The following is a 23,679-nucleotide window of genomic DNA, read 5'->3' as shown; positions in this document are numbered from 1 at the left end:
ACAGCGTAGGTGTGGGCAACAGCCACCGTGCTGCTGATTAGCAGTTTCCCCCCTTTTAGGGTAACTGGACAATTTTATACTATTTTTTATGTATAATATTCTGTCTGCTTGCTGAACCGTGCTTGCAGCGTTTGGATCTTAGCTTCTGATTATTTAGGTTCTGCTGCTAGTAAGTATGTGGAGTTTTTTCAGAAATCCCAGTTTTGCGGCTCGGTTTTGTCAGTTTTATGTTTCGCCGATCTTAAGCCGTGAGGCGCAGCAGAGCCCTGGGAATTTGGAACTTGCTGAATGTCGATTCAGCAAAGAACAGCTCTAGATAGACGAGGGCAGCAAGTCAATGGTTGTGCAGCCCTCACAATCCGTACGTTGTCTGCCCGTGGGTCCGCGCACGCAGCTCTGGCTTGGCTTTGCCCTCGTCCTTAATTAAGTAATTTCCTTTTGTCTACATGCAACGTGCTGAAGTGCAGTCAAGTCTGCGGAAAGCTCGTGCTGTGTGATTTGTGTTGGTGTTTGTGGTCAGTGAAGGATCATAGAAGATTCTGGATCTGCGTTTGATCCAGAAACACAAACTCCCTCCTTCGCCGTCTCCTTTCCGCGGTGCCAAGCACAAGCAAGGCTTTTGTTCTCCTGACTTTGATTTGTCACGTCCTTTCACAGAGTACATGCTTTTCTGGAGCAGTGGGGTCTCATTAACTACCAGGTGGATCCAGAAAGCCGTCCCATGGCCATGGGCCCTCCCCCGACTCCTCACTTCAACGTGCTGGCCGATACGCCCTCGGGACTTATGCCGCTCCATATCCGCACTCCGCAGGTGAGCCCCGCGGGTCGCCCTGGCGTGCGTTTCCCTCCGCTCCAGCCAGTGTCCTTCAGCACTTCAGGAGAGTGACTTGTGCCCAGTTGGATGAAATGTTCCGTTGTTTTCTCCGCGTAGGTTGAGTTTCAGGTAGAGTCTCCAGAACGAGCCTGCTAGTACTGGTGCTCTGTAAAGTCATCTCTGTAGATACAGGTTCAGCTTTGTTCAGTCTGTGTTGTGTTTAACGTTGGTCTGAAAACCTCAGATAACTTCCAGTTCCTGCCCCCTCTCACCTTTCCCTTGTAACGTTTGTTCACAGGTTCCGGCTGCTCAGCAGATGCTGAGTTTTCCTGAGAAAAACAAAGAGAAGCCTACTGATCTGCAGAACTTTGGACTCCGCACAGACATTTACTCAAAAAAGACTTTAGCAAAGGCAAGTGTGTTGGGATTTTTTTTTTTTCCTCTGCGCCTTCCATTAAGCTTCCTTCCTCAAGTGTCCTCTGCCAGATGACATTGAGATGACTTGTGTTACTCTTACATTCCTGTTTTAGGTTTCTTCCATCACGGTGTAGGACACCAAGGCACATGGTTGTGCTGGGTGTCTGCTTCTGTAGAAGTAAAGACCAGTACCTGTCCCGAGCTAGTCAGTCGTCAGACGCTGAACTCTTGTCCTGTTCCTGCGTATTTTGCCTGACTGGTTCAGAACTGACAACCTATCTAGTAATTCCCTACAGAAACCGAGATCGCTCTGCAGGGTCTTCGTCCTGTTTGCCAAATCTGAGCAGGGGGTTCCAGACAGGGAGAACAGAACGTTGCTTCATTACAAAAGGTGTCCCAAACCCCACAGGGGATGTTTTAGCACGTTGCAATGTGTTGTGTTGGGTAGTTAAAGTTTTGAGACCCCCTTGCAGCGATGTCAGTAATTCCGTAACCTCTTGCCTGTCTCCTGCTGCCCGATACCCGTGTGTGTGCCTGGCAGCGCTCGGAGGTACTGCAGGAATTCCGGGTTACTGCTTCAGCACAGCCGTCAGCCGGGCGGTCTGCAGCGCTCTGCGGATTAGTGCCTCTCCTGGGCTGACATCAGGCTAATTCTCTGTAATTGGTTTCTGTAAGTACAGTGTTCGTTGTCCTAAGAGATCGCCATTTAAACCTCAGAGATAAATATTTATAGTATTTATACACTGTTATTTCTACAATATTTGCCGCCTAAGAGAAAACTATTTAAAAACGCCCAGAAAATCAAAACCACAGTAGTTCTGGAGATCACAATTTATTTATAAAGCCTGATTCCTTATCACATTTTGTGGAGCGACTTTTTCACTTAGTGTAGACAGGTATAAATATTCATCAAATTCATAAACCTTTTGCTGGTTCTAGGCTGTGGTTCTCTTTACAACCATCTACACCAATGCACTTGGGCAGGTTGGTTTGCAGAAGTTGATGTCCTGGGGGTTTTTCTGCGTGTGTGGCAGTTGCTTTTTGGGCTGTTCATACCAGCGGGTTTGAGAAGTGACGAGTTTGAGAAGCTGCTGGATAACTCACTTTGATTAACATTCTGTTTGGGTTGATGACCTAGTTGAAATGCACCTTGAGGTGGGATAGATTTACTGACCCGAATTACCCTTTTCCTCTTGCTGTGGTCTCGCACAGAGACATCCAATCTAGATAATGTTCTTTCACAAGCAGGTGACAAGCTGCTTTTGTCTTTATTTGACATGTAATGGATTAGGCCGTCTGTAATCACGGAAGGGGAGGTTTTCACCAAGAGAGTTTTAACTTTTAGAAAATCCCAGGAGTTAACCGTGAGGTATAGATTTGGGAGCAGCAACCCTTGGAGCACGTGACTGCTAACTATGCAGATTATCTTGCTGTAATTACTCTTGTCTTTTCAGATAGCTCATCTCACTTTTTTACCAAGATTTATTTTTTTTACCAAGTTACTGATGAGCTTTTAGATAGATGAGCTCTTTTTGGGCCAGCATGCACCTTACACAGTCCAGCCTGTCTGCCTTGGAAGCAGAGGTGTGGTGGGGGCTGAGGTTAAGCTGACATAAACCTCGTTCTGCTGAGAGAATCCCGGGTGTGCCTGAACCGAGCGATACCATCTCCTCAAGGGACAGCAGCCTCCTTGGGCTGTGGGGCGCTGCTGAGGGGTTGGGTACTCTGGTGTTGTGGCTGCTGCTGCCCTTCGGTGTGAACTGTAGGATGCCTTGTGGAAACTGCTCTGTTCTTGGCTTAATTGTACTGGGCAAAGTCAAGCTGACCGGAACGCCGTCAGCACTCCCAGGGGTTTGTATTATTTAGGAAGATCCTCGTTTCTGTTTGCTGTATGGGCAAGCGAAGGTAGGTGGGAGCCAGGAGGAGAGGGTACCAAATCACTTTGGCTTGGAACAAAAGAGGAGTTGCAGGTTCTTCTAGACATGTTGGGAAGGTGGGATCTGTAACCCTCGGCTCCGCAGGAGTGTACTCGCCTGCGTGCCTGAGCTACGGAAGTAAATCACGTGAACTGAGCCCTGTACGGGATAGCCGGGGCTGGGTTAGCTGTCATGGCAGGGTTGTGAAAAGGACGTGTTTGAGGGGATTAAATCACGAACTCTTCCCCTTCCCTTCCTGAAGTTTTCTGTTGAAAAGTGCTGTGCAAAGACACCTGTATTTCACTTGGTTTTTTCTGTCTTTTGTAGAGTAAAGGTGCAAGTGCTGGAAGAGAATGGACGGAACAAGAGACATTGCTGCTATTAGAAGTAAGTTCGTGGAGGTGGGAGCCAGGAAACCAAAACACGCAGGATATTACAATGTTTAAAAACCAACCACAATTTTGTGTGGTGGAGCGAGATGACAGCTGCATGCCTGCACAGAACTGGGGTGGCAGAGGAGCGTCTGTAGAGGGGAGCCGTCTTTTCAGACCCGCCTGCTGTAGCTGGAGGAGGGGGGCGGTTGAGTGTCTGTGTGCAAGGCTGCCTTTCTGTCCCTTGGGTAAGGGTTACAGCTCTCCCTTCAAACCGCGTCTCTCTATTTTGACCGTCATGGCTACGAGAATGTTAGTACTAAACCCAGGGGCTTTGTGTACTTTAAGTTTCAGTTCTCCCTGACTTGTGTCTGCAAACCAGGAATTAGGTGTTTAAGAATGTTTGCATAAACTCAGGAACAGATCTTGCAGCGCAGAGAGGTCTCTTCCTTAACAGGAGTTACTAACAGTGTCGAATAAATGCCCTTCAGGTAGCGGTTTGCCTGCCACTAAGATGAATGTTTTGAAATTCTGATGCATTTAAAGGTTCCTGGCTGTGCCATAGCATGGTAAGGGAAACCACTGATGTTTGGAGTTGAAACAGTTAAGAAACAGATGAGCCTGCTTCCTGTCTCCTGCTACTGAGAAGGGAAGCTCTTTATTTGGCAGCTTTTTAATCCCACACATCTACTCCTTCCTTTTGCCACATAGCTGCACTCGATGTATTCTTTAAGCTTTTTCTGGAAGTCTACAAGAAATACATATGAGATGACTCAAATCACATTGGTACTGTAAAAAGGAGGTCAGAGGACTGCTGGCACATAGAATCTGCTCTTTGTCCTCAGATTGCTTAATCTGATGCTCCTGAACCACATGGTGATTGTCAGGTCTCGTGGAGTTCCACTCTGGGATGAAAGCCGTCACGTGAGGCGCGCTGCAGAGGTGGTTCTGGTCTTTCTCGCTCACGCCAGGGCAGCGTTGTTTTCCATAGCACTTCGTCAGAAGCAGCTCGGTGGCCTGAAATAATTAATGTGCTGCCAATTCCTATAAAGAAATCATCGTCTACCTGCTTGCTTTGGCAGGAACATCTTCTTGATGTAAGGGTTGGGTGGCTGATTTTTTTTCCCCTTCATGTAATTCAGGGTTCTGGTATAAGAATTCCAGTCTGGGCGAGGGCGATTGTGTTTGTTTTTACTTGGAGGGAGCTTAAACCAGGCTGCAATCGCGTGATTGTTCTGGCTTTTTTGTCTTTCCATGTGTCAGTAAACCCATTGAAAAGTTAATTTCATAAGGAGAAGCATGGACAATGGATCTTGACAGCGCTTGGCGGTGCTGAACAATACTCGGCTTCTGTGGGTGGCGGCTTTTCTGAGCTCGCCCAAGTGCCTCATCAGCCGCGTGCTTCGGTTCAGCCTTCACCCATACGGAAGTGTGTTCCTCAGAGAGCCAAACCAGATATTTTTGTTAATGTTAGGTTGATGTGCACTGTTTAGCTGATGCTTTTCTAGTGGCCCGTGGAAAAATTTTGCTTGTGGGGTGAAAACAGCGAATGTGTCTTTCATGGCATTCTTGTATGGAGAAGCAGCACTAATATCTTGGTATGCTGGCTGCTTCACTTACTAGTATTGTTATTTAAAATCCATTCTTTTGAATGCTTGTGTCTTATGGTCATACATAGCAAGTAGTAGCCTAATGGAATGATCCAGATGACACATTCTTCTTTGTTTAAAAAACCAAAAAACCCCTAAGTCTTGAGATTACAATTCTGTTTAATGTGAGTTTAAATTAATAATGTTTTTGTTCTTCATTCTTTGTGGATTTAACCTATGAATAAATCAGTAAAGAGTATATCGGTTCAAGCATAAGTAATTCAGCTATAACAAGCCAGCTCAGTCCAATTAAATCCTCGGGGTAGCTTTGGGCAGATAGATGTGCAGTGAAGTTCCAAAGAATAAATCTTATGTAAAATAATTATTGTCCTTCTGCCTGCTGACTGAATAAATTGGGGGGAGGAAATACTGTTTCCCTCCCAGAATCATCTTCCCTGCCACACTGCTGCTCCCTGTCTCCACGGAGCACTATTCTTGCATAGTTAAGTGCACTTTCAGCTATTTATAGTAAGGACAACTATTGTGAGAGCCAGTTCGTCTAGCAGAAAAATAACGAGCAATGAAGGAGAATGAGTGAAAAAACCCTGCATGGCCCTGAAAAGCAGAGCTGATCTAATTTGCCAGCGTGATTAAAAATGGATAGACGCTGACACATAACTTGCAGCACAGAGATGAAATTAGGGAAAGTAAAATGAAGGTTGAACGTGGAAGAAATATTTCCCTGTGAGTATGACCTAGTGAACTGGCAGTTTCTCATTTCTTTAAACACTTGGGCAAGATCAGGCGGGGGTCAGGAGAACCCTTCACGAGCAGGTAGGGACCGGTGATTCCTGTGGTATGGACCAGCCCCATGTGGTCTGTCCGTGGTTCAGCCCCAAACCAAGTCGTTCTTTCCGTTGAGCTTTCACGACCCGTCCTGTTGTCTCGCTCCTGGTCTTCCACAGTTGCTGTGTTGTTCTTGACAGCCAGCTGAGCTCTGCTGGAGCACAGCGCTCCTCTAATCTGGGACTTGCCCGGCTGATCTTACACCCGGGGTGGGAAGGAGCAGGGAACCAGTGGCCTTTTGAAGATATACTGGGGGTTTGTTCCCCTCCTCCCCACCCAGTTTAAGCAGTGAGACCTATTCTGGGAGAGAAACTTAAAGCTTCAGCTTGAATCTGTTTCAGATCAGGGGGCTAAAAAGCTCCACCCGCTGCAGGCAACTTGGTCTGTTTTCTCTTAATTTGTTCAGTGCCTGCTGGATCTCTGGCGCTTGGATTTAGCTCATCTGTCCTTTCAGTTAGTCTGCTTCCACAGCCTGCAACGTCCTGCTCGGTTTGCATTTTTCCCCAGCTGACCTTCAGCATCCCTGACATGGCCGAGGGTCCTGTCCAGGTAGACTGCTTTGTCTTTGAAGGATTCCCAGAGCTTATGCTGTAGCTGCAAAGCCACTACAACACTTTTCCTCCAGAACTGCCGTGAAGAAAACAGTATGTTCGGATACTCCTGGATTTTTTTCAAAAATACTTTTGTGTTGATGAAGGTGACTGGTTTACGTATAGTCCTGCAGGCAAATGTCTTCTGAATGCACAAGCTCCGTGTGCAGCGTAACTTGTTTTGTGGAAATGTCCTTTCCCAGGCTGGGGAACTCTTATCACATGAGGCTGCTGGCTCGGTTGCTGTCATCTCCTTGTCACTAGTGACTCTGCAGGAGCTCTGCGGAGACATCCAGCCTGTTGACTGCGTGTACTTGTGTGCACTCCTCCGTCGTGCTGGATGGATCCTCCTCGTGGTGTCTGAGGTCGAATCCAGCTGAGCAGCCCATTTGCTCCAAAGTCTGCCTTTCTGCTATGAAGAGTTGTGCATGTGGAAAGTCAAGTCAGTCTCGCCTGTTACCCTGAAGGCTGAGATTTCTGGTAGTTCCCAGCCTCGTGGGAAAGCTTTCCAGTCTTGGAAAGCCGTTAACTTCGTTTGTTAACATCCACGCTTAAATGGACGTACTGCTCAGTGGGGGAACTCGGTTGTCATGAGCAGGTAGTTGAGGAGGAGGGTGATTTCTGTGTTGTCCTGACGGCCAGCACGTCGGTGGGGACGTGTCACAGGGATCCTCACCTGCTTCAAACCCTGTCCTTCCCCTCCCTGGGTTGGGGCTGAAACACCCGCTCTCTCGCTGTGAAGCCGTGCAGGAGCCGTTATGGCTGTTGTAGGGCCAGTACAGGGTAGGTAAAAAAACCAGCTTGACTTCTCGGCCAGGTACGTTGAACTTAAAATTGGAAATGGGATCTGCGGCTGGAACAGAAAGGTGTTGCCACCCTGCTCAGGCCTCGGGTGGCAGATCTTCTCAGAAGACTGCTGGCGGCCTGTGAGCTCTAGATCCCATTTTCATTGTTAAGTTTTAACGTATTTTGCCTGGATCTCAAATGGCTTTTTGGTTCTTCCAGGTGACTGGGCTGTGAATCATCTCAGTAATGTGAAAGTTAACGGTTCAGGATACTTCAGTGCTTATTTTATGGAATCCAAATGCTTAAATAACTGAAACAGTTTACAGGAAGAAAACTGCTTGTTAAGGGATGAGATTCTGCCAGGCTTTTTAACAGTGCTGATTTGTTAGTTTTTCGGAAACCAGTGCAGGGACTTCAGTAGCTCGTTGGTTGTAAGTTGTTTTGTTAAGACTTTCCTTATGTAACTCTAAAAAGGGACTGAAATTCTGAATTACAAAGTCTTTGATTTAATCTGGAAGATTTTGCTTTATCACGTGGCTTATCTACATGATGATGATTTGTTAACCCGAATGCATAACAAAAATCGGGCTGGTTAACAGCTGCTGGAGAACTGGTCTCTTCTGCCTTCACGAGATAGAATATATTTTCCCCTGGTATGTTGGTGATGCCCTTTCATTTTCATAACATCCGTTGAATCTAAAAACTGGACTTCACCATTGTAGCTAGTATATATGTGTGAAATAAATCCTGTTCCTGCCCCTTAGTGTGTTAGGATGTAAATGAGACACACGAGTGCCCGCAGGGGGAGTAGTTATGGGAATTAAGAGAATTGGTGAGCCTTGGTAGGATAAGCAAACTTATTTCCCCGTAAAGCTTTTCACGAGAAAGCAAAATGGGGAAACACTAACTATGCAAATATTAAGAGTAAATCTCAAATCTTCTGACAATTCTTTTTGGTACAGTAACAGCATAAAACTCCTGTGATGATCCCTGCAGCTTAAATTTAGCTGATGTCCCAGTGAGATGTTCACATTTCTTATGCAGAATAATTTTGCTACTAGGAAAAAAATACGATTTTAAATAGCTGTCTGATGCCGATTTCCGTCACCAAAATAATTAGCGTTGAAAATCTTTTTGCATAAAGTAGGTTTGTTTTCCCCAGGGTAGTCAACGTCGATACAACGGTTTGGGTCTTTTGCAGGCTCTGGAGATGTACAAAGATGACTGGAACAAAGTCTCGGAGCACGTCGGGAGCCGGACCCAGGACGAGTGCATTCTGCATTTTCTGAGGCTCCCGATCGAAGACCCCTATTTGGAGAACTCGGACGCGTCCCTGGGCCCGCTGGCTTACCAGCCCGTGCCGTTCAGCCAGTCCGGCAACCCGGTGATGAGCACCGTTGCTTTTCTGGCGTCGGTGGTGGACCCCCGGGTGGCATCAGCCGCGGCGAAGGCTGCGTTAGGTATGGGTTTGCCCCGAGAATGTCTTTCACCTGGTCTCTACGACTTTGCTCTCTGTCAGCCTGCTGTTAAATCGACTGGTTGTAGAGATCCTTAATAAGTTGTAAAAACAAATTTACCCAGTTTTGTGCCCTGTTGTTACTGAAGCTGCCAATTTACAGGCAAGTTGGAGTAGCTCTTAAAGGCCGCTGGCTGTCTAAAGGTGGCTTGCGTTCCCCTCCTGTGCGCCTTGACTCCTGGTGGTGTTTGCCAGCACCACCTAGTAGTTGGTGTCGCTGTGGCCTCTGTCCTTTAGTTTAGCTGTGGGTAAATGCACTGTGTGACATTATCTGCCACGGTTGTGGCCCCGAAGAAACTTGATGAAATAGGTCCTTTCACTCTTTTCTGTATTTTTGCACATAAAAGACAATTTTATGTATAATTGAGAAGAGACTTTACTACAACGTTTGAGAGAGAAAATTAACTACATCGTGTGAAAAGAAGGAACTTGCATATTTGAGAATTCACCTTGTCATGAGAGTTACCTGCACATAAATCATAACTTTTAATTTGCCCTAAAACCCTCACAGTATAACGTTTTCTGTGTGATTTTTCAACAGAGGAGTTTTCTCGAGTCAGAGAGGAGGTACCGCTGGAGCTTGTGGAGGCTCATGTAAAGAAAGTCCAGGAAGCAGCAAGAGCCTCTGGGAAGGTGGATCCGACGTACGGCCTGGAGAGCAGCTGCATTGCCGGAACAGGTCCAGACGAGCCGGAGAAGATCGGTAGGCTGTCCTTCAAAATGCAGAAACCTCTGCAGTTGAGATTCCTTAGGCATTTTCTTCTGACTCATAATAAACCGTAAGTTCACCTCCAATAGGAGATGGAAATCGCGGGTAAGGAGAGTGACGGGTCATTCCACTTCTGCTTGCTGCAGGATTAATAACTCTTGGCACTGAATTAATGAATTTAAGACGAGCTTGAGTTTTAGAAATCTGTTTTCCTGCTCTCACTGCATGGAAACGCCATTGCTGGGGATGCACAGAATTCGGTGAGCAGAAGTACCAGAGCAGCACGCTTCATGCTCGTTCTGTGGGTGTCGCAGGAGTCGGAGGGTGCTGCCCTTCTAGCACTGGGGTTACGGTAACGCCAGCGGAGTTTTACTGGCTTTGTGCTGCAGCTGAATCTGGTACAGGCTGTTATATCACGCCTTTTGGTAATCAGTTTCCGGGTAAGTCCGGTACTGCTGGCCGTGGTGGTGGCAGAAGAGGACCTTTTTGTTAAATGGTGGACTGGGACATGAGGATGCCCCAGTTCTTGGCTCTGGCGGTTGTGCCTTGCACTGTGGTTTAGAGCTCTGTTTCGGCTGAGCTCTTTTCTGTGGTGTTCAGCAGATACTCTGGTGTTCAGTCTCTTATCTGAAGCCTTGATAGGTGCAAATTGTTTATTCATTACTCTAGGGAGTAAAAGCATCTCCTGTGGCGATTCCCTCTAAAGCGAAACCACTTCGTGTAACCCTTCCTGCGTGACTCCATTTTGGTTCTCCTGCCGCAGTAAGAGGAGCAGGCACGCCCCGTGTGCCGCGAGCCTGCCGGCTTCCCCAGGGGCTTTCATCTCTGCGGCTCGGTACAGATCACCAGCTTGTCAGTAGATCTTCATTTTTCTCCCCAGCATTCTTGGCTGCTGCTGTGTTCAGCTTATCACAAATAATTTTGGTGAACTTAGTGATGTGTAGCTTTGGGTAAAACGGAACAGAATGTGATCTAGATGGACTGGAAGGTTTGATTTGGGCCGTGCTGCTGCGTCTCATAGTTGACCTGCTGTCACCCCGTCTAGAGACACGAGCAGGGTGCCAGATCGTGTGATGGGGCCTGGGTGTTCCAGTGCTGCTCCGTTGTCAACGGCTCGTCGTTCGGGTGAAGGTGCACATCTGCTGTTTATGGTGCTTACCATCCATTGTAAAACCACACTTGAGATTTAAAAGTACCACTTAACTTGTGAAGATATTTTTTAAATAGAAAAGAAGTTCACAGACCACTCAATCCTTCTGTCACGTTTTTCAGTCCTACACACAGTGGGCCAGACGTGATGTGAGGCGGCTTGGTGCTTCGGGGAGCTGTGTAGTACCTGCTGAAAGGGGGTGCTGGCGTCTGGAATCCCTGCTTCTGCCTGCTCTGCAGTGCTCCGGGCGCAAAACTGACCGCACGCATCGAAGCTGTGTTGAAAGGGCAAGGCTTGGGGTTCATTTTCAGGTCTGCTATAAAACAAATCTCGGTGGTATTCCATCTGGCACTAACTTTAATTTGATAAGTTACTTTAAAGTAAGCTCAGCTTAAGTTCAGGTTTTCTACCTGGGACTCTGTTTCCCTTTTCCATGTTCTCCACGTACAGGCGTCACTGTGTCTGTCCAGGAGCTCTGTAACGTGTGTGCTACTTTGGGTCTTAATTCCTAATCCCGCAGCCCGGCCGTGGAAGTTTTCCGTGGCTGGTCGGTAGGTTAGCCCTTTTTCCAGGAGAATTTGCACTCAGGTTGCAAATCGGAGATTTTGAAGTGCTTGTCATTGAATGTGGGGAGTTGGAGAGCAGATGACCATAACACGATTATTTCTGAATGAGCTGTGTGGTGAGTCCTACAAGTAATACTGTCCTGTTGTAGTTAATGCGATTTGTATTGGGCTGTGACTAATGGAATAAATTAGGACAAGAGCAGATGGTTCTCCCTGGGGGAGCTGCTCAGCAAGAGTGAACTGGGTCACTCAACAATCTGTGGTGCCTCCCACCTCCAAAACAGCTTTGCACTGGCGGGCACGGGGGAATCCATGGCTTGCACTTGCAGAGGTGTGTCTGACACGTCCAAGGATGGTGGTGTGGGGTGCAGCTGCTGAAACGGAGGTGGGGCTGGGGTTTTGCCTGGCTAGACCTGAAGTTTGTGTTGGAGTGCCACTGTGGAGAACCAAAACTACCTACTTTGGGTTCCATACTGTAATTAAAGTTCATCGGTGGTTGTATTTTAGAAATAAAATTGTATCACAGCTCCATAATAATTTTAAGAGCCTTATTATTGGTGAATTACTGTATGCAGTGTGAAAGGGGAAGATAGGACTGGAACAGACTGCAGGAGCTTATGTTAATATCCAAGAATCTCCTTAAAAAGCCTCCATTGTTCGTTTCTCTAAAAGCTGGTGATGGTTCATTTTATATTGACACAGTAAAGCTTCTGTAGAGTTAAGAGGAGATTCATGTGGCTCAGACGCTGTGGTAAGCTTGGTAGACACTGGCTTTTGCTTTCCGAGAGGTACCCACTGTGGGTTGCAGAGTAGGGTAGGTGAAGATGCCCCACATCTGTTTTAGTGGAAGTGGGCTGGGGAGAGCACACAAGGGCTCCTGGCTCTCTAGGCTGGCCATTAAGCTCCAGAGGAGGGAAGGACTGGGTACGCTGGTCGTGCTTAGTAGTTTCAATTAAGTCTTCAGTGAGGTTGTGCACGTTCTTAACGGCTTTCCAAAGGTGATTAACTACATTGACTGCCTATATGTGCACCAAATGAGGCATGAGGCAGCCTCTGAAGTGCCTGTGTTGGCAGCAGTTACTTGCGCGTTTTAGGTCTTGTTCTAACAAGTATTTCACTGAAAGTATTTCTGCTGACACGAGTGTGTGGATGCTTCGAGCTGTAGCTCATCTGTGACAGTGAGCACTGAGGGAACAGTGATCTGATTTACTGGCTCTGCTACAACTGTAGGTGACAAATGGATGATTAAATTTAACATTTTATGGATGATTTTGTATCATTCTCAAATACACATACTAGAAAACTACACACAAGTATGCATAGATGGGAGAAGTTATTTTGCTTCATTTTTGGCAGGAAGGTTTCTCTCGTGGTCTCCAGGGTGTGCTTCAACTCTGAAATAATGCAAGCGTTGCTAAAACGAGCAGACTCCGAGTGCCTCATCCACTGCGCGTGGATCCAGGTGCCTGTGAGCTGGTTCTGCGCCGCCGGAGGACTGAGCCCATCCATCCTCTCGTGAGGGACTCCTGCAGCTCGCAGGAACGCTGCAGCAGCTCTCCGTGACCTCTCCACCCTTCTCCGTGGAAGCCCCCTTGGTTATCGGGCTGCACGCCTCCAAGCTGCGTGAGGAAGCCCTGGTGGCTGCGGAGTCCTGACTCACTGGAAGATGCAAATTAGGGTTTAAATAGTAGCATAATTATTGTATTCAGACCCAGGATTTTTTCCATAGCTATAGTATATTTCCTCTCAATTAAATATTTATTAATATTCAAGCCTGGCTTTTGACAGGTTGTAAGTGTTGCCTTAGTGAAAACAAAGGAGACTGGGCTGTCTTGGGGGCACCTTTAAACTATTTCCTGAGCTGAAACTCACACTAGTCATTTAGTCGTTCTCTGCCTTTATATGTGGGGTTTTGCTTATTGCTCTTGTGATGAGAGCGGAGGTTGTGCATCTGCTTGTGCTGCAGGCCTCTGTTTGCTGGTAATGTGATCAATTCTTGCCATGGAAGTATTTTATAGTTTTTCTTGTCCTCAAGTCAATTTAACTTCCCTGTGAAGTTGCCGGGCTTTGTCAGACATCACTTGTAAGTTCATTGTGTGTTACAAAACAGGGCTCCGTGTTCTTGGAGATAATGCACAAAACAGACCGGGCTTCCGCAGGGACAGAAAGTACTCGCTGCTTCAGGTCTGGAGAGGGGCTTGGAGAGGCGACGTTTCCTGGTCTGCCAGTGGTTTCACCCTCTTGAAGGATGTCTTGTGGTGTCACAACCATCTGCCTCTTGCTGATTTAAGAAATACCATTAATTTGATTCCCCTGCGGCGTCCGAGGTATAATACCAAACCTGCTGGAGAGGGTTAAAGGGCCATCAGTGGTGCCGTGTAAAAGGGATTACAGGGTCTTTCTCATTAAAGTTCAGTCTTCCCCTTTCGTAACGGGGACATGTATCTCCAGCTAATCAATTCCCGTTTGCATTGCCAGTTACGCGTTGTCGTTAACCTCGTTAGATCATACAGAACCAGTAAGGTTGTGTTTGTATCCGGCTGAAAGGCAGGAGTCATTTCAGTCATACAGGGAATCGGAAACGTTTGGGGTTTTTCTGATCCTTTCACGTTTGGATTAGAGAATAATTTTGACGGGACTCTTAATTGTTTTGAGGTACTTCCAATAGCCTTTAGTTTACGAGCGAAAACCTGCTTCAACCCAGATAAACTTATTTAAGCCCCAAACTAATATTCCATAGCTTTAATTTTTCTTTTCCCGTGCAGATGTACTCTTTCAGCACGGTCCCCTCTGTACACAAGTGCAGAATGGCTTGTGCCGGTGGGAACTGCGGAGGCATAGCCCTGTCACTGCGAATAAGGGCGCAGGACCTAATTCGAGAAAACAGTTTTCAAAAACCATTGACTACAACCTGCCTAAAGTTGTCATCCTAATTTTAAAATAACATTTGTTATTACAGCCAGGACTAGAAAACCTGAGTTAAATCAGGATGTTCTCAATAATCTTGCTGTCAGACGTAGGTACCTCCTGACTCTCTGTAGCTGAACGTGTCCCTCTGTGATATAAAAGAACGCTTTGTTTTGGGAAGTCTCTGTCAAATGTGTTACGACACAAGGGAGAGTCCAAGGGCAGTTTTCCTCCCTGGGAGGTGCTCTGCGTGCTCTTTCGAGAAGATTTTCTCTGGAGGGTGGGTGGGTGGGAAGGAGTTTGTCTTTCTGGGACGTCCTGTTTGCCGTGGAACTTCTGCAGCAGCGGTCGCTTGACAGCTCTTGCCGTGGCCTGCGGATTGGTGTGTGGATTTGCCCAGAGAAGCTGCGGATGCCCCATCGTTGGAAGTGTTGGGGGTCAGGTTGGACGGGGCTGGGAGCAACCTGCTCCGGTGGAAGGTGTCCCTGCCCATGGCAGGGGGTTGGATGAGGTGATCTTTAAGGTCCCTTCCAGCCCAACCCATCGTGTGATTCTATGAAATAAAAAAGGAATGTTTAGTCAGACTTGCCCCAATACTTTGAGAGCATTAACAGCAAACACTTAGAATCTGTGCTAATGCTTGGTGCGCAGCACGTCGTGACCTACACCAACTCCTCCTGCACTCGTGGCTTCAGCTGCGGCACCGACTCTCGCTGCTGGACGCTGCTTTTCCGAAAAACTTTACCTTAAGCTGGGAAACCTTGAAATGCGCTGTCATCAGGAAACAATCCCCACAGTCAAAAGCTGAGTTTAGACTGGAAAGGGAGTTCAGTCTTATTGAAGAGGCCCAAGAGCAAACTGACCTTCTGAGGAAAGCGGAAAAGCGTGTGTGTCTTACAGGACTTTATGGCGCTTGTAGGGGCATCTGACATGACTGTTGCCTTACAGCTTTCTCGGTGGGGTTCAGAATCTAGCAAGGAATATTGTCACCTGGGAAGTTTTGCATTCCTGAGCAAATAATGTGCCATTGTGTGACAGGAACCTTCTAGGGAGTTTTTTTCCCCCCTCCCTCAGTGTAAATGTGAAGCTGCAGGTTTCTGTGGGAGCTCCTTTGGACGAGAAGCCTTCAGCAGATGAGGCAGTAGCCGGGTGGTCAAGATGCTCGTGGCTGCTCTGGGATGCTGAGACTTCGGTCTGTGCTCAGCCTGGTTCTAGACTGGAGAACTTGAGCTCCAGGTTCTCATCTTCCAGAAGAGTGAACAAATTATCATGTCATGAGCTGTTAAGAGACAGAAGCCTCCACATTTTGACTTAAAATTGTCCACAGATTAGAGCTTTTCTGGCCTGTTTCACTCTGACTTGGAGTTTCGTAGGGAGCAGAACTTCAGAATTGCTCCGCTTCCCCCATGGTTAAGTTTTGGGTTGTTTATACAAAATTAGAGACTTTTTTTTTTTTAGTTACACTGTATCCCAGTACTAAGAATCTCGAAATTCTTGATGTTTGGGCTAAGCCGCACCAGAATGAAAACTTGGGTATTCCTGTGCGGTATTTTCATAGTTTGAGCTCCTGATCTCCCCGTCTACCAGCCCAAGCGTGCTGGGAGTGTTCTGCACTTTGTTTCCACTTTTTTTGCTAGAGGAGAGAATAAAGCTTTCTTTGTAGAACTCTCTTTCATTTACTAGGGGGGATGACGCTTTTAAGCCCAGTTTGGAGCTCCGCTTCTAGGCTCGAAATAGTTGTCTGACGAAATCTAATCTAGATTTTCCCTGTGACGTTATGAGGTCACTACATCCTAACTCTGAGAGAGCACTTGTGAGGAGGTATGTCCCCAGTCTCCCTAAATGGAATTACAGTGGCAGATACTTCAAATGAGTAGGTTTATCATCTTAAAATAAGCCAAGAGGAAAACCATTACCTTTCCATCAGACATCTTAGTATGTTTTTCTTATATATGGAAGGGACTTTTGTCAAAACTCTGCAGAACTGTTGCTATTAAAGCAGAACACTTTGTACATCTGCTTTTCCTCAGCGTTAGCACACGGGAATTACCGGTACAGTGAGGATTGCCAAAACTGAACACCCAACGGCAGCTAATGTCTTCAGAAGCTTGGAGGCAGGGCAGGGCTCTTCACCAGCAGTTTGGTATCGGCATGGCAGCATGCGTTGGAGTCCGTGATCTAAACAAGCTCCTGCTTTAATGCCCCCGTGCATCAAGTTGTGCTAGAGTTTCTGCTCTTGTAGAACAGAAACTAAGATCCTGGACAAGGGAGTACACTTCCCTCTTGTCCAGTCTTGCAGAGCAGCTGGGAGCTGGAAATAAATTGGGATTTCTTGGATTTTTGAACGATCCGTATGCGAAGTATCGGGAGGTAGTAGCACAGTACTCGGACACCTTCGTGGTATTCTCCATCAATGTGCTTGTTGTTGTCCTCTTGTCTGAGGCCTGCAGTCGTTAGTAGGAACGTTTTCAATTAGTGCTTTGTAAAGGAGTAACTTGAAGAATGAATCAAGGGCTAGCAGCGAACGGCAAGGGCAGCACAAGAACACACTAACTGCTGTTAAACACTCGCTTCTCTTACGAGGGGCACGCATCCAGCACATGGTACCAGGGATTTCTTTTTTTTTCATTATTTTGATTTCTTTCTCCTTCCTCATTTTGGTCTCGCTTGTATACCAGTGAGGCTGTTGTCTGGTCTTCTGTTGTAGATGCTGGGGTCGGATGGGATGGTAACTGGTCAGCTGCTACTCAGAAAGCGATCTGTTGCGCAGGGGCGCCTGGCTGTGTTTTGGCCGAGCGCTTCAGCTGTCTCTGTAAGAGCTGTGTGAATGCCAAGCAGACAGTGGACAAGAGGTTACAGGCTTGGAGAGCTCAGTCGAGCCAGCCGGGAAGACAAACAAAACGAGCAATCGTGGGAAGCACGCGGTTGTGTACTGGAGCCAAGGTTTTTTCACGCCTGGTGGTAGGGCACTCCGAAGGTGCTGGTCAGGTTTTTATGGGTGTCTGGCAAACTTGGGTTTGGTTCCAAACACAAAAGGGTAAGAGGCAGCGGGTGCTGTCCAGACCCACACATCCATGGCGGTGAGAGAACTGCCAAGTGTCCAAGTAGCTCGTACGATCTGGAAACACTTCTTACGAGTGTTTCCCAGATGATTTGTACCCTTCTGTTTTGACCTCTGAGGAGAGGAAGGCTTCTTTGGTCAGACTCTAGATGGAGATTTTTGATGACCAGACTGGAGGCTGCAGTGGTGTAGGTGCCTCTGCTCTCCTTAGAGGTCTCCTCCTGAGCACATGCTTGGCACGCTTCTCTTCTTCCGTAAGGAAGTACTTCATGACTCCAGTATGGGAGCCTTGGCTTGGAGCCCATCTTGGCAGAGGCTGTCTCGTGCGATTCCTCTGAAGATTCAGGTCCTGGTGTAAAGCTGAGGCTCCACCTCCTGGAGAAGTCCAGGAAATGGCTGTTGCCCACCAACTGGTGGTTTTTTGGAGAGCCCTGCACATCTTACAACATCTGTCAGCAACACCTGAAGTCCCCGGGAAGAAGTGAGAGCTCCCCCAATGCTATTGTCTTCTTCAGCTTTAGCACTGAAGGTGTGACCCAGCTCTGTTCTTTCAGAGCACCTTGGAAAGCGTGCTTTTTAAAAAGCTGGGAGTTGAGCAGGCTGTCCTCCGACCGTTGTCAGGAGGTGTGTTCACTCAGCCTCCGCTCTGTTTCTCCCTCGCTTGGATGGCTCTACTTTAGATGCAGGGGAAACTCAGAGCTTTTGTCTGGTAATTGATGGGCTTTTCTTGCTTTATATCTAACCACCAGCCAGCTGTTGTGCTCAAATGGGATTCATACCGTGTTTAGCACCGAACTAGGCGGGTGCGGTTGGGCTCCTGAGGAGCTGCAATGCGGCTTTGTTTCAGTGAGAAGGCGAGGAAAGTGTTGGGGTTTAACTTGGGTCATTTCATCGATCCGCTCTTCAGTACCAACCCACAAGTATTGGTGTCGCTACAGCTGAGGAAGAAGCAAGAGAAGGAGCGATCAAGGTCTGAGTGAGAGCGCTGCCTAGGAACTGCCACCGTAGGGCTACAGCTTTTGGGCCAGTTTCTTTGATTTTAAGCTTCATTGTTCCGTTCAGACTCAAACCTTTGCTTTGAATATATTTCTGAGGGCTTGGATGCCGTTTCAGAGTGCTTTTCTGGAGAAATGTCTTTGGGGGAACAGCACAAAGAGCCACGCAGGGCTGGAGAACCAGTTGGCCATCGTGTTTATGCAGAGCAGCAGGCACAAGGGGTGTGAAATGATGTTTCACTTCAAACCAGTGCGGAGGATAACTCTGCACTGCCTTGAACCCCAGTGGTTTGGGGCCAGAAATAACAAGAGATCCTTAGCATTTAAAAACAGTGATAGTGCTTTAACAAATTTGCTACTGCTTAATGTTACTCTGGTGTTGAATCGTTATTTTGAAGTCTGCTTTGGAGAATTCTGGTGTTTGCACCACCTGCAAAACGGAATTTAAATCTTCAGTTGACCTGCAGCACGTGGCAGTGCCTCTGGGTAGACCTTTCGCCGAAAGCAGCTCAGGGGATCTTGTGCTAAGGAGGCATTACAAGTCTGGCAGCCCCGTAATTGAGGTTAATCACGTAGCTGACAGCCATCTACAGAGTCAAATTGGCTGCATCGGGAAAAACATCTTATAATACTGCAACTTACCGGTGGGAATTACTGTATGACTTGAATACTGCGGATCTGGGCATCAAACTGTCCTTTATGTAGCTGAAATTGATAGATAGGGTGGTTTCTCTCTGCGAGGGTAAACAGGGGTTTCATCAGAGCATAGATAATTTAATGTTTTGTCTTGCTTTTTTGGACTGAAAAGAAAAACCAGTTAAATTTAAATTTGCAAGTAAACTTGATTTTTAAACTAAAGTGAGTGTAATAAGCTTTTAGTCTTCCAGGAGTTTAGTGGTGTGGCTTGAACCACTGTTGGTAGAGAACAGAAAATTTTAGTTAACGGTGAAATAAATGTTGAGTATGATAAATGGATGTTACAGCAATCCTAAAGACTTTGTTTTCGCAGATGGAGCTGAAGAAGAAAAGATGGAAACCGAGACAGAGGGGCAGCAGTCTGAGAAGGTAAGCTTGGCTCAGTACACTGCTGCTGCAAAGGCGCTGCTGACGCTGATGAACCTGCATTGCTACAGTCTAAAATGCTGGTGAGAAAGGTAGATGGCAGCGTGCTGGTCGGTGTGTGTGTCCGTAGGGAGCACTTTTCAGTCTCTGTAGGTGCTTCAGTGTCTTATCTCAGACCGTACAGAGACATTTCTTTTGCTGGGCAAACAGCAGCGAGGTGTCAGTGTGTGGTTTTCTAGTCCTGAGGAGAAAAGGTTGGGTTGGGAGGAGCTGTGAACGGGGCAATACCAGGTGAGTTAGAGACTTAAGCCGCAGGAGGCTGCTGGTACGTTACGGCTCGTGACTTGTGGTGGTCTAAAGCAAGTGTCACTTCGAAGTCTTGCTCTAGAAAAGTTTGTCTTGTGACAAATTGCCCTCCCAAAGCTTTCGGTTCTGAAGAGGTCAGAGAGCTGAGGGCTTTGCAGGCAGTGCGCGAGTCTGGGCTACGCGCAGTGTTTGGCAGCCGCTCCTGAGGGCGGTGTGTGGAGCTGACGGGAGAACCCCAGGGAAGCCCTTCCCCCAGCTGCATCGCAGCTCTCCAGCCGCCGCGCGCTGCTGGGTGCGGGCTGCCTGCGGGCCCGTGGGTGCGGGAGGACGGGATCTGCCTGCCCGAGGTGCCCGTAGCTGAGCTGGCCGATAAAACTCCTTGGCGCAAGAAACCTGGGCCAGCTCTTGGTGCGTGTGTGTACTGCGTGCTCTTGATGTTGGTGTGATGAGTCTGCCCGTGAAGATCAGATTGTGTAGAAATTAACTCCTTCAACCTGTAGGTCGTGCCTGCACGGATACAGTTGTTGGGGGCTTGTTCATCACCCCGTGCCTGCCCACGCAGTACCTCTTTTCAGATAGCCTAAATCACGGCACTGGCGGTGACTGTTCCAGGCCTGCACTGGAGTGGAACTGGTACCCTGCAGTTAGAACATCGCCCTGAGAAGTGAAGGGTGGTGGGTGGTGGGTGTTACTGCGCCTGCAGCCACAGGTGATGTTCGTGTTGCCTGCTTAGTCAAGTGAGTGAAAGAAAACTAAGCTAATGGCCGCCGAGTGTAGGCCTGATGTCAGTTTGCTGGTTTCGGGCAGTTCGTTTGCTGCCTTTCAGGTGACAGGCAGGCACGCTTGGGTGGATGTAGGCGTAGAAGACTTGGTCAGAGCTTGAAGAGATGCGTTAGTCTGTAGAGCAGAGTAAATGAGAGAAACTCAGGTCAGCTTGGAGTATTTCCAAGGGGAAAGTGATGCTTCCAGTGTTAAGCATGAAGCCAACGATGATTTCGTTAATACAATGTTAAGGCACCTAAATTTTAACAAAGAATATTTTTGGTTTGCTTACATTTTGCAAATGTTCCTCTCTCCCACCGGTGCCTGGAGAGAAGCACCCTCCTGTAACACGTAGTTCAGTTGTAGCGTTTATTGCCACAGGAGGCTGTTATGACCACGAGTTCTGCAGAACCTGGAGCTGTGTGGATCGGGGAATACTGGGTAAATGATTAACGTAGCAGACACTGGAAGGGGTGTAACACGTACGGAAATAAATGGGGGCAGCAGAGGGGGCAGAACACGTTCTTACCTGTCATCCTAGTTCGGGATTTCTTGTACCTTCGGGTGAACCCAGGTTGCCCTGGGGTGCTGAGTCTGATGGACTTTGTTCAGTGCAGCAGGTCCTTTCTTTATTCAGATTTGGGTTAGGATTGTGGCAACAGGCCTAAGTAGCAGGCAACCTTTAAAATTTAATCTCTTCTTTATGCTGGTGGATTAATTTGAAAGCTATAAACCAAGTTAACAGTGAATGTCTTCTGCAGCTCTCATTCTTCAAACAGTCTTTCATCCCATTTAGGTTGAAAACAAAGCGGAGAGTGAAATTGAGGAAGGTGATAAAGTACAAGAAGGAGAAAATGAGAGAAATCCAGAAAAAGAGCAAGACAGCGAAGTGACTGCAGACCCCAAGCCAGGTAATGGTTCCCAGCTGTTCCTCAAGCTGTGCTGGCTTTAATAGCCTTCTCTAAAGTGGCTGGAACAGGCTATAAACTTAGCTGTGGCAGAAATACTTCCCCTTGCACATCAGGCTGCTTCATGGTTCAGTAGTAAATATTCTAGTTTAATTTCACTGCAGAGTTCGGGCACTAAATTCGTTCTTGAATTCATTTTAGACCTCAGCTCAGCTTTCTTTGGCTGTGGGTAGTGACTGGGTAAAGAAATAGCAGTGGCAAAGTGAATATAAGTCATATAAATTTTCTTTTGCCTGTATTGTTCACCGTTTCATCACTTTTGATGCAAAGAAATGGGGCTGCTCACTTCCACCCTCAGAAGTTAATATGTTAGCTTAGGTTCCCTGTGAAGTGATGCAGAGCCTTTATTTTGACAGTCTAAGGAGTCCTGGGGTTTTTTCTACATAAGACATTTATTTTTAACATGTTTCCCTTGTACCACGTGGATACACAAGTTTTTTCCTGGAACTTACACTCAGTATTTTAGCACCAGGTAGAACAAGAAGCGTTTGGATTTGATTTAATAACGGGGTTGATTGGGAAACGCAGCTGAAATGGGTCTGGTGAGAGTGAGCTGGTGGCAGAGATGAGTTGACAGGATGGAAACTAAAAGCACATCGTGTTGCCCTGTTTGTTGGATCAGGTGCTCTTAGACTAGGCTTGTTCCCCTGCCAGCGCTGGGCCGAGTAGCCGTCCCGTACCGCGTGTGGCTGAAGTGCTTCGGCTCCCACAGCGAGCCCAGCGACTCCTGTCCTGCTGCCCGGGGCAGAGTGCCCGTAACAGGCTTGGTGGGAAATCTCTTTCAGAAGAAAAGGAGGCGGAAGAGAACAAGGAGAACGTTGATGCGAGCAAAGACAAGGAAAACGAGGCTGGGAAGAAGAAAGTGGAACACGAGATCTCGGAAGGAAACGTAGCTACAGCTGCAGCTGCTGCCCTTGCCTCAGCTGCCACCAAAGCCAAGGTTGGTTTCGTGCGGTACCTGTTGGCGTGGCTTCCCGTGAGAGCGCCTCTGGAAACGGGCCTTGGTTCTGCCTCTGGGCGCTTTCCTGTTCTCCTCTCTGATACCTTGGAGGAGCACGAGTGCCCTCTCGGGTTCTTCTGCTTGAACTCCTGAGCGAAACAGCGTACGATTGTAATTCAGGCAGCTGCTTCTGTGATTGTGAAGTTGATGAACATCCCTAAGAAATAGCCTCAAAACGTGTGGGTAACTTGTTTGGAAAGCCTCTCCTCTGCTCCTTAGGTCTGGCCACAATGCTGAGGGCAGAGGTCTGGGTGACGGAACCCTTCCGTCGCCTTTCTTGCTGCGCCGCTGGCTGTTGCGTGGGCCTCACGCGAGCCTTCTGCGCCCGCGCTTGTCTGCGAAAACCCTGTGATGCTCAATTCGAGCATTACAAGTTTTTATAGCCAACTTAATGATTTTTTTTGTTAAGAGGTACCGTGTGTCTGTTAAAAACACGTTCTTGTCTTTCTGTCATTAAACTTGTTTGTAGTCTCTCGGGGAGCTGTGGTTTGAATCGGTGTCCTATCTACCAGCTTTTCTTTGCCCTGTAATTACTGACTGCATGTTGTCTTTTAAAATCAAAGACAAATTGTCGTCTTGCAGGAACCAGACCACCTTCGCTTCTTGCAGAATATCTTTTTCAAAATCTGCTTGCTCTTGACATATTTTTTTGGATTCAAGTTGTCGCTTGGGTTTCTTAATCACTGGTGGATTCGGTGCCATGTCCCGTGTCACCTACCATACAGGTACCAAAAGCAAAGCATGGATGGTGTTTGTTTCCTGATGGGTTTCCAGGACATAATGAGGTGTTGCACATCCCTTACTGACTTCTCCAGTCTGACCTTTGACTCTTATGACTCTAGCTTTGGACTTTTTTTCCCCGCTGCATCGTATGTATTGAGGATAGCGGGATGATCGGTGGTGTCATCACGATACAGCCCCTCCTTTACGAACCGGGAGATTTGAGGTTATTTTTAGTTCCTGCCCTTCAAGGCAGGTTCTCAAACCACAAGTTGTGTGAGTTCAGCGGTGCTCGCTGCCGGAGCGAGGCACCCTCGCGGTGCGGAATCCCGCTTCGCAGGCAAACTTCAGCTCCATTATTTTGGTGAAGAGCAGAGTCGCAACGGGTGCCCTTGTGTGTCCCTTTGCCTGTCCACGTCTGAACCCGCGGTGCTCCAAGCACCAGGCTCTTCTGAGAGTAACTTCCTTTCCATTCATCAACTGGTTTTTTTTCAGCCAAGTTGAAAAAAACCCGACCTGCATATGTGTAAGGAGGTGTGAAATTTCATCTGTTTTATGGAAGGCTACTTGCTGCAGATGAAGATGGTCTCCTACTTTCCTTCCTTTGGTGATAATGAGTGCTAGAGGG

At 47.5% G+C, this 23,679-nt stretch overlaps 1 protein-coding gene across 1 annotated transcript in view; it reads left to right on the top strand.

Annotated features, from left to right (window-relative positions):
• The window catches only part of SMARCC1 (SWI/SNF related BAF chromatin remodeling complex subunit C1), an 84,890-nt gene that overhangs the window by 37,803 nt on the left and 23,408 nt on the right, over positions 1–23,679 (top strand). Inside the window, exons 17-24 of the mRNA XM_086466319.1 lie at positions 658–811; positions 1,113–1,226; positions 3,475–3,534; positions 8,531–8,789; positions 9,387–9,548; positions 19,243–19,298; positions 21,160–21,274; positions 22,117–22,271. Of these exons, the coding sequence (XP_086322445.1) occupies positions 658–811; positions 1,113–1,226; positions 3,475–3,534; positions 8,531–8,789; positions 9,387–9,548; positions 19,243–19,298; positions 21,160–21,274; positions 22,117–22,271 (1,075 nt within the window). The remainder of the gene's footprint in view (positions 1–657; positions 812–1,112; positions 1,227–3,474; positions 3,535–8,530; positions 8,790–9,386; positions 9,549–19,242; positions 19,299–21,159; positions 21,275–22,116; positions 22,272–23,679) is intronic.

This window comes from Leptosomus discolor, chromosome 6 (genome assembly GCF_034619465.1).
Source record: "Leptosomus discolor isolate bLepDis1 chromosome 6, bLepDis1.hap2, whole genome shotgun sequence".
Classification (NCBI taxonomy): Eukaryota; Metazoa; Chordata; class Aves; order Leptosomiformes; family Leptosomidae; genus Leptosomus; species Leptosomus discolor.
This window is presented reverse-complemented; position numbering and strand designations above follow the sequence as displayed.